Source organism: Dendrobates tinctorius, unplaced genomic scaffold (assembly GCF_039654945.1).
Source record: "Dendrobates tinctorius isolate UK_male_01 unplaced genomic scaffold, ASM3965494v1 ptg000201l, whole genome shotgun sequence".
NCBI lineage: Eukaryota > Metazoa > Chordata > Amphibia > Anura > Dendrobatidae > Dendrobates > Dendrobates tinctorius.
This window is the reverse complement of record NW_027361868.1, coordinates 4,468,138-4,483,861: the sequence shown is the minus strand read 5'-3', so window position 1 is coordinate 4,483,861 and position 15,724 is coordinate 4,468,138. Positions and strand designations below refer to the sequence as shown.

The following is a 15,724-nucleotide window of genomic DNA, read 5'->3' as shown; positions in this document are numbered from 1 at the left end:
ATCTGTTTTTGTGGCTGCCAAGCGAGTGATCCCCTACTTAAATGACAGTGCTACCTCACAATTGGTGGAGAAAGCTATGGGCATTGTTGTAGCCTTGTTGCTGGGAGCAATGGAAGAGGACTGCAAAGTCAGTTGCTAAGGGCAACGCTGAGCTAGGAAGGCTGACGGTTGGGGAAGCCACTGCCCGGCTGTGGTTCTGGAACCATGGGGCGGCCTAGTGAGTAAGGCACTGTCCGGATCGGTGAGCCCAGTGCGGCCGTTTCCCCAGGAGAAAGAGACTTATAGGATACCTCTGCGGTAGAGGGGTCCAAGAACCTGCGCGGCCAGCAGGTGACGGTTGTGAAAACCGTGTTGTACAGACCGGGGTCAGTGAGAAAGAGACTGGTGATTGATAGGGTGCCTTTGTGGAGAAGAGGTATCCGAGGACCTGTGGGGCCAACACAGGTAACGGACAGGTGTTCATGTTGTACTGACCTGGGTCAGTGAGAGAGACTGTGTACCTGGAGTGTTCAGTGAGCAAGGTCCTGGAGGGGCAGTGTTGGGAGATTCTAGAAGAAGAATCAGATCCCTGGAGCACGTGGTATGAACTTGGTCCTGGTGAAGCGTGAGTATTGGGCAGTCTCAGGAGGAGATGGATGTCCTGAAGAGCACCCACTAAGCCCCTGGACCTGGTGAGGCCGGTGTGTTGGGAAACCCTGAGAGGAGGGTTGCTCCCTGAATAGCACCCGGTGCGCCCTGTGTGTTGGACGGTCTCAGGAGAGGAGACAGAACGTCCTGAATAGCACACAGAAAGGACACGTGAGTTTTTGTGTGGTGTTTTTTTCTTCTTTTCTCAACTCAGCCTGCGGTGGCTCAGTGGGAGTCAAGAAGGTGACAAGCGGCTTCCTGTAAATCAGCGGGATTACAAAGGGGACAAGCGGCTTCCTGTAACTCGGCGGGGTTACGAAGAGGACACCAGCCGCTGTGTGTAAACAGCAGCTGGTGGTGTCGGTGATCGGTGACAGCAGGAGCTGTGGTGGTGCCAACAAGGACTTGTGTGGTATCGTAAAAGAGACAAACTGTGTTGTGTGAACTGTGGTTTAAGGAGACCGGTATAACAGACATGGGGAAATCCCGAAAGGGGGCGGTGGCCCAAATCGGGGTGGTAGCCCAAAAGGGGGTGGAGTCCCAGAAGGGGGCAGTGACCCAAATTGGGGTGGTAACCCAAAAAAAAGTGGAGTCCCAGAGGGGGGCGGTGACCCAAATTGGGGGGATAAGCCAAAAAGGGGTGGAGTCCCGGGAGGGGGTGGTGACCCAAATTGGGGTGGTCCAGAAAGGGGCCGGTGTTTCAAAAGAGGAACAGCAATGTTCGTGTATGTTGTTTTCTGAATGTGGAATATTCTTTCTGGATAATGACGGGCCACAGTTGTGTACCGTAATGCTGCACCGAGAAGGAGTCTCGTGTCGGCTGGACTCAAAGTGTCAGGTGACTCTGACAGGATCTCCTCTCACTTTCTGTCTGACCGAGAGAATGGTCCAGGTTCGCTGTAAACATGGGGTCACAGTGAACTATACGGTAGACAGAGTGATGTTTGAGGGGCCCATGGGTGGTGAGTGCCAAGGGGGCAGGATACCACGGGACTTAGTCTATGCCTTGGAGAGGGGCCGGGACTTTCTTGTGTTTGATGACATATGGCAGGAGGTTAGAGACGTTTCTACTGTTGGGCTAACAGATATTGAGACGGTAACTGCTCCTGATGTGGACAGGTCAGAGGTAGAACTGACCGGAAGAAGAAGTACATCTGCCCAACTTACAGACCTGACGTCTCGTGATATGACGGATGGTGGGCTGGGAGATGAGACGACTGGGGGAAAGCACGGCTAGTGGATAACTGGAAGGATTACTCGACTGGCCGGGGTGACTCAGACTCTGGAGGTGACTGTGGCTCTGAGAGAGAAAGAGAGCACAGAATAGAAGGGCTAGAGAAGCAAGTCTCTGAGCTCAGAGGTCACCTGTCAAGGTGGCAAAATGTGAACAAGACGCTTAGGGAAGAGATGGAAGAACATATCAAACGAGAAAGAGTCCTGAGACAACTGGCCGAGAACAGGGTCGAGGAGCTCGAGAAAGAAGTCTTGGAGCTCAAAGAAACTGTAAGAGTTTTTCTGCGGGAGAAAAAAGCTGAAGAAGACAGTCACCCGGTCGGGTCAACTGTAGTGAGGGAAGTGTCCGTGGTAAAGCCAGAGCCTCCTGGCCAGAAAGAGAGCGAGGCCACGAACTTCAAGTTTGTGATTGATGTACCAAAAGACATGCAAGAAGCCTGTGCTGAGGAAGGTGTGCATGAGGTTTTCAAAGAGGCGGTCAAAGCGTGTAAGGTGCACTGGGCGCCTGAGACTCGGCAGTTGGTGATCATGTCAGCCAGGGAAGACACAGAAAAGCGGGTGGCTGTCCTGGAAAACATGCATCTGCAGTGTCTCCATGTCAAACAGTTGGTTAGGCGGAGTAATATGAAAGCTGCTCGACGCCTAGAGTTAGCAAGAGTGGCTATGGATCGGTTGGGTTTGCGGAAAGAGGTAGTTCCGGTTCCCAAAGGTCTGATTGGGAGAATCATTGGAAGATTCGGGAAGGTAATGCAAGACCTTGTACATGGCTCAGATGTGGTGAGGGTGAGGATCCCTCCTGATGATGAAGACCAGGTATCCAGTGAAGAGGGTAGGATTCTCGCCCTGGTGGTTGGCTCCATGGAAAGCCTGAGAAACTTTCGGATGCTCTTGGAGTATCGAGTGGGGTACCTGCAAGAGATTGAGCAGTTGAGGCAGGATCGTCGGCGAATCAATAAAGAGGTTCGGAACACCAAGTGGCGGCCGCCTCCAACCCAAGATGTAAGCACCCGAAGGGTTCCTCCCAGTAGTGACATGGCAGGTGGCCAAAGAATGTCAGCAAGTGGCAGTTCGACGGGCCATACGAGGCTGAGAGACATTAATTCCTGTGAGACGCTGAATGGGTCTGACTCAGGCCAGACAGTAGGCCCAACTAAGACTGATGACCGTACCAACCGGGGGAGCTGGTCGGGGAACGGAACAAAAAGGAGAGGAATGTGGTAACTAGACAGTGTCTGATGACGCAGACAGACTGTAACTGGAGGGCCAAAGATCAGGGCCGATATTCTGACCGCTGGGGGCAGGGGAGGCCTAACGTAGAGATGAGGCCATATGATAGAAGGAGACAGTTCTCTCGACCTGTGGGGCAAGGTGTAATGAGTGCCCGGTCTCGAGAGCCTGATGTAAGGTTGTGTGTTCAACCCCACAAGTTTGAACAGAGGGGGAGGTATGTGGTGTAGTGACCACTGTGTCCACTAGGGGGCGCTTTATGGATGTCCCAGGAGAGAGGATGAATGGCAAGATACTGAATGACCGTTATGTATCTCAAGGTGGGTGGCCTTGAGATGGAGATTTATGTGTGTGTTAATCAGCAGTGATACCGCTGAGGTGCTGGTTCAATGTGTCAGGGACTAGTTACCTACAAACCCACCCGGGGGGTGTGTTTAATAATGCTATTGGAAAGTGTATATATGTGTGTGAAGGACCTTTGATGAGGTCATAGTCATGTGACCCGGTGGGCGTGGCTATGGACCATATAATGTGGCCAGGGTAGGTCACATGTGGTGAATGCTGGGACCTGGTTGGTCCAGTGTGGAAGGTCCCGCTGAGATGGGGCTTCCTGCCTGACAGGTCGTGTGGACGCTGTGTTCAATGGCTGCAAGTGCCTGAGAGTTCCCTGGAGGGAATGAATGTCTGCAGTATGGAGAAGCAGCCATGAGAGAACCCTGACGGGGTGAGATATAACTGTGAGGCTGAAAAGCCTGCGTATTGGACATTGCTAACAGAGTGAAGCTCTGTCATGGACGCTATGCCGTTTATATATTGCTGGTCATGGTTTATGATGTTTAATAAACTGCATGGACCGTTCAGAGTTTATGGAAAACCTGTGCCGGATCTGTTTTTGTGGCTGCCAAGTGAGTGATCCCCTACTTAAATGACAGCGCTACCTCACAATAGATAGATAATAGATAAATATTAGATGACAGATAATATAGAAAGATGATAGATAATATATATAGATACATAGATAGATGGCACAGATAAACAAAATTAGAATCTAGTGCATTCCCGTTTAAAACAGAAGCAGAGGGACCGTATGGATTTATATGGGGTGCGTCTGCTTTACATTTGTTATTTATTTTTAGGACATAAGAGAAAGTTCTTCGTGTCTTTTTTTTCGTTCTAAAAGTAAACAATAAATGGGAACCAGACAAGCCCAATATAAATCTGTGGCGCTCCTCGGCTTATGCTTGAAGCCGGAATACACAGGATTCTGATCCCGCTTATCAGTTCTTCTCTGTTCTAAATGGAGCAGACAAACGGAAACAAAAAACGGACACGTGAACGAAGTCCAATAATCCAGCATCCCTCCAGCAATCAATCATATGTGACTGTAAATGATAAAACACTTCCATTTTCCACCTACCGTCCTGTATCTGAATCAAATCCAAAAAATGTCTCTCTGCATTGATCACATTTATGACCGGAAACTGAAGGGAGACGACAGTAGCACTGTCCAGTGATGTTATCACAGGTAGCATTAATGGATCCATGGAGGTGGCAGACACACGGCACACACCCACTATTATTATTGTCACTAGATAAATGAAAGCCTAGAAAAGAAAGACACATTATTTATTTCATGTCGTCAAACAAAAAACATAAACGACTATTATTGATTAGTGAACGTTCTGGGATAAGGTGTTATCTGAGCATGCTTGGGTGCTAACCGAGTGTCTTCGGCGTGCTCGAAAAATATGTTCGAGTCCCTGTGGCTGCATGACTAACAGCTGTTCGACAGCCACACACATGCTAGAATTGATGACTTGTTAGGAAATCCCTTCATGTGTGGTGGCTGTCGAACAGCCGCGAGACATGCAGCTGCGGGGACACGAACATATTTTCGAGCACGCCAAAGACACTCCGTTAGCACCCGCGCATGCTCAGATAACACCTTATCCCAGCACGTTCACTCATCACTATATGCTGATAAAATACATTTGAATGACTGAGATGCTCCTCATAGGAGGAGGAAGAGATGACATGAGGGACCAGTGATTGGGTGAGATTTGACCAAATATTGACAATTAACATTAACTTGAAGAACCATTACATACAGTGCTGTCCTCTTGGCAGTTGTACTGTGTGAACAGCGCACTACCAACATCCCTGGTAGGATGCTATGTGGCCTGCAATATAAACCTAGTCTGTTCTCTCATTTATGGACTGAGTATCAGTGCAGCAGAACCTGGCTCTACCTCCATTTGATTCCTGTATCTCTGATTCTACTGCTTTTTCCTTTTCTGTAGGATGTCTCTATTCCTGGTTCCTTGTATCTTGACCATGAGTCAAAGTTAAATGGCTAAGTGACATGATATACTGTAATTGGAGACCTTTGGGTTGCAATAGATACAGGACCAGCCAGAGTAGAACAACACTCGACCCTGGAAGAGGAATAGGTAAATAACAGATCGTGTGCGCAGGACCTTTTACTGTAGAAGGACCTACAAAAGAGATGGTCACAAGATCTGTCTTTGCATGACCTTAAGCCAAAGCCCCCATAAGAGAGTGTGAGCTGTTCTATGTCAGCGTCTGGGATCTGTGTTTAGGAAATGTATACTTTAAGGGTCTGCTTTGTGATCTGCTTAATGAAGGGGTCTCAAACTCAATTTACCCGGGGGCCGCTGGAGGTAGAACCTGGGTGAGGCTGGGCCGCATCAGGTTTTCCACAAGAAAAGTTCTTACAAAAACATTACAATGTTATCTAACCACCCCATCGCTCATTCTGAACCCGGCGCAACTGAGTCTGTGGCGTGGTCAGGTCCCTGCTCGGCTGCTCCTGCTGCATGTGTTGTGAGTGTGACTCATACGCCTTGCCTGCTGACAGCAGGCTGCTGTGACTGTCTAGCTAGCCATCATCATACTCACCTCCTCCTGCTGCAGCTCCGATGGTCCAGCGCCAACATCTTGTATGAGCGCGCGGTCACACGTCACGTGGTACCACTCATTAAGCTCATGAATATAGGCGTCACACCTATGAGAGTGGAGTGGCATCCATATTCATGACCTTAATGAGCGGTACTACGTGTGACTGGGATTTCACATGCAAGACTCGGCCGTGTTTCTCGCATGTGTGATCCCGGCCGAGGGCCCATGAGGTGAGGGCCGCAAACTATTGCCCCGAGGGCTGCTGTTGGCCAGCGGGCCGCGAGTTTGAGACCCCTGGCTTAGTGGGTTTGTATTCATTTGGGGGTCCGTCCATGTATTTGTATTTAGAGGAGTATGTATTTATAGGGTGTGATCTTTGTGTTGAAGGAGTCTGGTCTGGTATTTTTGAGGGTCTGCCTCTGTGCTTAATGGGTAATTATTTATTTAGAGGGTTTGAGGTCCGAGTTTAAGGGATCTGTTGTCTGTGTTTAAGGGGTGTTTATTTAGAGTGTCTGTAGCCCATGTTTGAGGGGTAAGCATTTATTTAGGAGGTCTGTAGTCTGTGTTAAAGTGTTAAGTATATAGGGGTTCTGAAGTCTGTGTTTAAAGGTTAAGTATATTTTTAGGGAGCCTGGTCTGGTCTCTGTTTTTTAGATCACTATATTTATGGAGTCATATCTGTGTTTTACGCTACTTATTGAAGTGGACTGTATGGACGTCAGTGCTTAGGGGGTATTTATTTAAGTGGTCTGTTTAAGGTGTATGTATATATTTAGGGGGTCCAATATGGGGTTTGCACTTAGCTATAGGGGATCTTGTCTGGGTCGTGTTTTTATTCTGAGGCCTGTAATTGATGGAATATGCTAGGATATGTACTTATTCAGGGGTACATACAGTATATGTATTTAAGCCTGGTCAGGGTCTGTTTTTTTATTGAGGTTTAGTCTTGGGTAGAGATGAGCAAACTTGTTCGGAGATCGATCACCGAAGTCAAATGTGCCATATTCGTGCCGAATTTATGTTTGGCGATCGTTTCCAAACATATTGACTCATCTCTAGCTGTATGAGCGAATATGTTTGGAAACCGATTGTCAAACATAAATTCGGCACGAAATATGACACATTAGGATTCGGTGATCGATCTCTTAACAAGTTCGCTCATCTCCAGTCTTGGGTCTGTCTTTGTTTTGGGGGCATGTATTCATCTAAGGGATTTCATTTGAGGTGTGTATTTATTTTGGTGGTCTTGTTTGGCATCTGTATTTAGGAGGACCATTTATGATGTTTGATTTGGGATCTATTTTCATGGAATATATGTATTTAGAGGGTTTGGTCTCAGGAGGGGGGAGTCTGTGTTCTTTTCTTATTCTCTCGTATGTATTTGTTTTGGGATCTGTCCTTGGTTGCCCATGATCTTGGAGGTTGTATCTTTGCTTCCTCCAGACCATGATAAACGAGCATTCTGCATGGAGTTGTACCCCATCCTCTGTACAGTTACTTTCTGTATTGGGTGTACAGTCATGGCCAAAAGTTTTGAGAATGACACAAATATTATATTTTCACATGATCTGCTGCCCTCTGGTTGTTGTATGTGTTTGTCAGATATTTTTATCACATACAGAAATATAATTGCAATCATATTATGAGTAACAAAAGGTTATATTGACAGTTAGAATGAGTTAATGCAGCAAGTCAATATTTGCAGTATTGACCCTTCTTCAGGACCTCAGCAATTCTCCCTGGCATGCTCTCAATCAACTTCTGGATCAAATCCTGACTGATAGCAGTCCATCCTTGCAAAATCAATGCTTTTATTTTGTCTGAATTTGAAGGTTTTTGTTTGTCCACCCGTCTCTTGATGATTGACCACAAGTTCTCAATGGGATTAAGATCTGGGGAGTTTCCAGGCCATGGTCCCAAAATCTCTATGTTTTGTTCCCTGAGCCATTTAGTTATCACCTTTGCTTTATGACAAGGTGCTCCATCATGTTGAAAAAGGCATTGTTGATCGCCAAACTGCTCTTGGATGGTTGGGAGAAGTTGCACTTGGAGGACATTCTGGTACCATTCTTTATTCATGGCTGTGTTTTTAGGCAAGACTGAGAGAGAGCCCATTCCCTTGGCTGAGAAGCCACCCCACACATGAATGGTTTCAGGATGCTTGACAGTTGGCATGAGACAAGACTGGTGGTAGCGCTCACCTGGTCTTCTCCGAATAAGCCATTTTTCAGATGTCCCAAACAATCGAAAAGGGGATTCATCAAAGAAAATGACTTTACCCCAGTCCTCAGCAGTCCACGCCCTGTACCTCTTGCAGAATATCAGTCTGTCCATGATGTTTTTTCTGGAGAGAAGTGGCTTCTTTGCTGCCCTCCTTGAGACCAGGCCTTGCTCCAAGAGTCTCCGCCTCACAGTGCGTGCAGATGCACTCACACCTGCCTGCTGCCACTCCTGAGCAAGCTCTGCACTGCTGGTAGCCCGATCCCGCAGCTGAAACACTTTTAAGAGATGGTCCTGGCGCTTGCTGGTCTTTCTTGGGCGCCCTGGAGCCTTTTTGGCAACAAGGGAACCTCTCTCCTTGAAGTTCTTGATGATGCGATAGATTGTTGACTGAGGTGCAATCTTTCTAGCTGCGATACTCTTCCCTGTTAGGCCATTTTTGTGCAGTGCAATGATGACTGCACGTGTTTCTTTAGAGATAACCATGGTTAACAGAAGAGAAACAATGATGCCAAGCACCAGCCTCCTTTTAAAGTGTCCAGTGGTGTCATTCTTACTTAATCATGACAGATTGATCTCCAGCCCTGTCCTCATCAACACCCACACCTGTGTTAATGGAGCAATCACTGAAACGATGTTAGCTGATCCTTTTAAGGCAGGGCTGCAATGATGTTGAAATGTGTTTTGGGGGATAAAGTTAATTTTCTAGGCAAATATTGACTTTACAAGTAATTGCTGTTAAGCTGATCACTCTTTATAACATTCTGGAGTATATGCAAATTGCCATTAGAAAAAATGAAGCAGTAGACTTTGTAAAAATTAATATTTGTGTCATTCTGAAAACTTTTGGCCATGACTGTATCTACTAGACATTGACCTATGTCCTCTTTGAAGACAACGACTATCCTATCCACTTGGTTACTGACAGGTAAGAACATGTGGCTAACTTTCGAGTAGAATGGAGTTTCTAACAAAAAAGTAGGAAATTGGCCAAAGGGTCATAGGGTGTAAAGAGTGATCTAAACTCATAAACTCTTTGGTTCTGGCTACCAAGGCTGGTACCGTAATGGGAACCCCTCTCTATAAGCCTCTAGATAAACCAGACCTTGACCAAAGCAAACCTTAAGATCTTTGGTAAACCTTTATCATAAACATAAGGTCGGAGTTGGCACATTGACTCTTACTCTCCTTCAATGTCAAATCTAAAGGAAAGATAAACCAAAATGTAGGCCAGGTAATGCTGATAGTGACATAATGCTGGCAAGTGCAGTGCCAGATACAAATATAGACTCCAATAAAGAAAGATATAAGACCAAATGATTCATGGTAAATGTAGTCAATGAAGAAGTAATAAAGTTAACTCCGAATATTGGAGAAATCAACACAGAATTATTGCTAGGAAAAGAAAAAAATGTTTTATTATCCAAGAATGTAGAAATGTCCAACTTCAGAAAATAGGTTTCTTTCCATTTTGGCGACCGTACAAGTCGACCAGAAAGCTCTGGGCTTGCCAGCCTTTTCAAGAAAGTGACATCTTGCAAAGTCACTCAACAGGAGTTTACAATATCATCGCCAACAGAAAATGTTTGACAAAGTAGGTAATTTATTTTACTGGCTTCAAGATCCTTGGTTCATTCTTTGTTCACCTAAAATCTACTGTATGTAGGGCACTGACAAATTAAAGAAAGTTATTTAGCTTAAAAAAAATTTTTTTCATAAGCTCAGTATAAAATTCTATTTAGGCTCAAATTAATAAAAAATAATTATTTTTGATAAATAAATGATCAGTCATTCTTTTATATATATACCGTAGATTAAAGGACTCGTCCAGGACGAGTTTAATTTTGTTTTTACCATGGGCTTAAAAACGAACAGGCAGATACCTGCTGTTCTACCCAGCTCTAGCCAATTCGACCTCTCCATGTCAACCAAGTAGCTCTTCTACTTCCAGGCTGCTGTGTCGATGGGGTCTTACTGCCGATGTCATGTTGATTGACAGCTGTCTCCCCGCAGTTAAGCCGCGGGCAGCCAATCAGCAGAACATCGGCAGTCACACCTTGTCAACAGAGTAGAAGAGAAGCCACTGCTTTGTTGATGTGACATCACCGGAAGTTGCTCAATCATTGACCAGAGCCGTCTGTGACCAATATTAAAAAAAAGGCGTGGATAACCTCGTTAACAATATTATTAATGCTATTAGAGCTCTATTTTTGCATATTTTCCGATCCCTTCATCTAGAACAGGGATTAGTAACCATAGCTTGTGAATCCCAGCAGGTCCTTGAGTCGTTCTTACCTGGCATATTGGGTAGCACGCACACAAAATAGTCTGGCCATCAGCACAACCGTGGTTGGCAAGGCTTTTGGACACAGTGATAGCCAGCCTGCCCATTATGAAAAAACCACACAGTTGGGCTGATGTAAAAACCACCCTGGCTACCTGTGGTTGGCGCCATTTTAAACCTGCATGTATTAACCAGTTTTGGGTTTTGGTCTATGTCAAAATTTGTACCAAGCAAGTGTGGTTCAGGCTGCATTGGAAATAAGTGCAGAGCTCATGCATGAACATCTGGCACTATGACTGGCACTGTGCGCTACCTTTCTTTCTTATGGTTGTGTGCCCATGGTGAGGTTTTGGTGAGTTTTTTGTGCTATGTATTTTTGCTGCATCAAGAATGCAGCGTCTTACATTTCCAGCAAAGTGGATGGGATTTATAGAAATCTCCTGCCCACTTCGCTTTTTCTTTTACTCAGCGTAAACTGATCTGCGGTGCGTGTTTCACATCCGCAACATGCCAATTTCTCCTGCGGGTACACTCAGTATGTACTTGTACTGAGATTTTCACCATAAGGCTACACTCCCACAATGAGCTTTAGATGAGGTTTTGATGTTGCAGATTTTCTGCACCATTTCTATACCTGCATTTTTTAAAAAATACACAACGAGCCCCAAGACCGGCTACATGATTCCAGCCAGGAATGCCTATCTGAAATGCTGAGTCATTTCACACAAAACACAGTTTGAAGATCCAACCAAGGACCATAGGATAGATGAAACATGTCTGGCGCTGCCCTGGCTAACTACTCCCCGCCCTGCTCCAGGTGATTGACAGACGTGAACATAGTCAGTCACTTGGGAAGAAGCCGGCTGGGGTCAACGCCCGACTAGGTGGCTGCTTTGTTTCGCAAAAAGCACCACACCTGTCCAAGGAGTGTGTCCAGTACTGCAGCTCAGCCACATTGAGGTGACGGAGCTGGAATATCAACACACAACCTGCAAAGTCAGATTTGACGCTGTCGGTGAAAGAAAGCAGCCACGCTTACATCCGAAAAAAATGGTCTGATCGTTCTGACCAAAGTGGCATCCGATTTTCTCAAACGTGGAGAGGACAAAAAAAAGTTTTTCCACCTTTTTCATTCTGTCAGTCGATGAAGATGGAACCGCAGTCCAATGTCATCGGAGCGCGGCCCGATTTTTTTCATAGACTGGCTTTGACGATTTTGATCAAAATCGGACATGTCGCTTATTTTTTTTTACTCTGTCCAAGGACATTTTGGACATGTGCACCGCTCCATAGACTGTCATAGGTACATGTGCTATCGGTGAAAATTACGGCTAGCACTCATACGAGAAAATCGGTCGCGTAATAAATTGACCAAATGACAAACTCAGCCGTAATAATCGCGTATTTGGGCAGCGTGCAGCACGCGCCCTCTACATACACGATCCTCTATGCATTTGCTGCAATTATCCCGGATCCCCCCGGCATCCTCTCTCACATTTAAATGAGATGATTTTGCAGTACAGACGACCGGGATAAACCTTTGTCTTCCACTTTCAAGGACGGTGGGGAGAGCGGGGGGCTTACCGGTCTGGAGAAATCTTGACTCCACTTCTCTGCCTTCCTACAGCCGCTGCTGATTAAGTGGCTGCTTAAAATGTCAGTAGGTTACTTTGCGCCGAAGGAAAGATGAAATTTCAAGGGAAAAAAAAAAGAAAAACTCAAAAGCTGTTGTCTTATTTATTAGTATACACCCCAAATAATTTAAAATTAAAACATTTTCAAAAATATTCTTAATGGAGGTTAAGCTGCATTTTTAACCTCTGTTCCAGTTATTGAGTGGCATATTAAAACCAATATGGCTTTAATGCACCTTCTAATGGGCGCTCCTACTTTAACAAATTGCCTATAAATTTCACTTGAACCAAATGTATTCCTTTAACATTTTTACTCATCACAGGTTAGAAGTAGATGTGGGCCATTTTTTAAGTACAATTAATTTTGATTCCCTCGCCAGGATAAGCTGCAAAATTCTCTCTGTAGATTTGGAAGGTATTTTCTTTTTTTTTGCAAAAAAGGCTAAAAGCTCAATGCATTATAGGAATGGATCCGTTCTTCTTTGTCACGATCAGATTAACATAAAATCACGCGTTCCTGAGGTGATGAACGAATAATTATTATTGAGATACTTAAAAAAAAAAAGGGTAATGCCTTTATAAAAAAAGCAGTTTTTTTTTCTTTTAATCCATTAGCTCTTCTTTAAAGGGACTGTAAGAAATGATAAAATCTTAAATGCTTCGTTTCAAAAGCAACGCCTCCTGTTTACAGTTTGTGTGCGGTATTGCAGTTCAGTCCCATTCTCTACTCTTTGAGAATAGCTGCAATACCACTTATGAACAGATGCGGTGCTGTTTCCAAAAAAAAATAGCCATGCTTTTCTAATCCAGTGCTATCCCTTTAATTTGCTCTGATTTGGCCTCCATTTTGTACTATCTCTATTTTCTTTAAGTGTAAGAATGGTAAAGAAAACAAACAAAGCTACAGATATCGATAGCCCTATGCACTTCAATAGATTCAAGCTGCAATACCGCCTAAGAACAAGTGGGGAGCTGTTTCTCGGAAAGGATACCCATGCTTTTCAAATCCTATACAATCCCTGTGATTTATCCTGATCTTCCTTACATATAAGCACAGCATAATGAACATAAAAACTAAGGTGGGCAACAGAAATCAGACACTGGCTGCATTATTACAGCCACATATGCAGAAAACGGAGACTCCAGCTCTCAACAGTCGTGCAGTACAATCCTCATACAAGTGCTCAGAGACATGAGCTGTCAGACAATAGTGGCAAAGGGATATCCGGCACTTCGTGAGTGGACTTAAATCTCCAGATTTATTTCAGGAACATAAATCAACGCGTTTCAACCAGAAGATCTTCTTAAGATCTTCTGGCCGAAACGCGTTGGTTTTGCTGACTGGGCTATCCTGTCTAATATTTATGTTCCTGAAATAAATTTGAAAATTATAGTTCACTAACAGAGTGACAGATATCACTTCACCATTACAACCATGTAGGGTTTTGATTCTAAGATGCTGTGTTTCAGAAAAAGCATATTTTGGAAAATGTTGGTAAAGGACCATGCAATGCCTCTTGGATGACTAGTCAAAGGCCGGTCCCTGCTCCCGTAAACTGACAGGTCTCTCCCTATGTGTTTGTATAGGGAGACACAAGTGAATAATGGGGAGTAAAGTGGTGAGAAGCCCATGAGAACTAGCTAACTGAGATGCATAGTCCCCAGAGATAAACATTTATGCTGCACATGGTTCGGATGGCATGAATCTCAAGAAAGGTTCCTTTTATTGCAGAAAGGAAAGAAATAGAAGAGAGCTACTGCAGGGAAAATTACTAAAGGCTATGAAACATTCACACCCATATATTAGACATAGAACATGGCCATTCCAGTAAGATCTTAAACCGGACATACACATGTGGTAGCCAACGACCCACATTTATCTTTCCCAATACCGCCACTTGGTCAAGGTTCCATATGGAGATAGAGGAGAAAGTGGCCACCAGACAACATTGGCAGCAACTTATCTTCTGAAGGTTATAATGGTCAAGAGTTTCAACTTAAACAGCCCGAACCTTATCTTCCCCAACATCATCTTTGTAGAGATAATCAGGAGACCCCAACATAAAGTAGATGGAAAGCTAATCCAAACTATGTCAACTGGTTAAGCCAACTTTTATCTAATGTGTATTGGCACCACTTCAAATTTGATTCCTACCTCAACAATCCCTATTTTTCGTAGAGGCCGATATTGGGTGGTGGTCAGCCAATCTATTTTAGAGCTAAACCTTACAGACTTTTTGTTAGCACAGTATGTTAAAATACACTTATTTCCTTATTTGACTGGTATCTGGTAGTTTTATTTGGATGTTTTATTCGGGAGGATGCAGCTACAGCATCTATTCCTCTTCTGAGACTGTATGCTATGAAAGGGGAGGAAGAGCATCCGATTGGTTGACAGCTCAAAGCACTGCCCCCTTATTTCACTTTAGGACAAAGTTTGCCCATGCAGAACCTGGATAGACTGAATGTAGATGTTCAGTAACTAGTGTTGAGCATTCCGATACCGCAAGTATCGGGTATCGGCCGATATTAGCGGTATCGGAATTCCGATACTTAATTCCGATACTTTTGTCATATCGGATTCCGGAATCGGAATCGGAATAGGAAGTTCCCATCATGCTATGAGCCTGCTTGCTTTGATTAAGCCAATGGGAATCCTCCGAAGTGTGGGCACATCCTGTTAGGCATGTAGGCATGTTAACTATTGGCATGGCTGTGATTGGCTGCCGAAATGATGTCATGATGCACTATAAAAGCCACCGCAGCCGCCATTTCTGGTCACTCTGCTGTGAATTCAGTTAGGGACAGGCTGCTGTAGAAGACTGTGAGGGACAGTTAGAAATAGCGATTCCACCAAACATCTAGTGCTTTACCCAGGCTACATAAACCACCACTGTAGCCTTCTTTGCCCTAGCAGCAGTGTTCACAGCTGTCTGCAAGGGCTGTGTGAGTGCAGCTCACGCTGTGGAGTGGGTACTGCAGCCACGTCAGGCTGTAGGCCACCCAGTGTGATCACTGCTGCCTCATACATCTTTTATTTTTTGAGCTGCATTTTTTACATAATTTCAATCTAGTGTGCTTCCATCCGTATCCATATACGTTGGTTGCAAACACTAGTAGTAGACAGCGGAGCCTTTCTGCAGCCTTTCAGTGCTAGTGTCCACTTTGCTGCACTGTTCACGGCTGTCTGAGAGGTCTCTGACTGTGTGTGAGTGCAGCTCACGCTGAGTAGTGTGTCCTGCAGCTACGTCTGGCTGTAGGACGCTCAGCGTGCGTCAGTGCCTCACACATATTTTTATTTGAGTGCAGCTCATTTTTTCTTCTATTAGTGTGCATCCATCCGTCTCCATCTACGGTGGTTGCAAACACTATAAAGGAGTACACAGCGGAGCCTTTCTGCAGCCTGTCAGTGCCAGTGCCCACTTAGCTGCACTGTTGACGGCTGTCTGAGAGGCCTCTGACTGTGTGTGAGTGCAGCTCACGCTGAGTAGAGTGTCCTGCAGCTACGTCTGGTTGTAGGACGCTCAACGTGCGTCACTGCCTCACACATATTTGTCTTTGAGTGCAGCTCGTTTTTTCT

At 45.1% G+C, this 15,724-nt stretch overlaps 1 protein-coding gene across 1 annotated transcript in view; it reads right to left on the bottom strand.

Moving 5' to 3' along the window:
• USH2A (usherin) overlaps window positions 1-15,724 on the bottom strand; it is a 994,545-nt gene that overhangs the window by 774,482 nt on the left and 204,339 nt on the right. Inside the window, exon 13 of the mRNA XM_073553328.1 lies at window positions 4,505-4,691. Coding sequence (XP_073409429.1) covers window positions 4,505-4,691 — 187 coding nt within the window. The remainder of the gene's footprint in view (window positions 1-4,504; window positions 4,692-15,724) is intronic.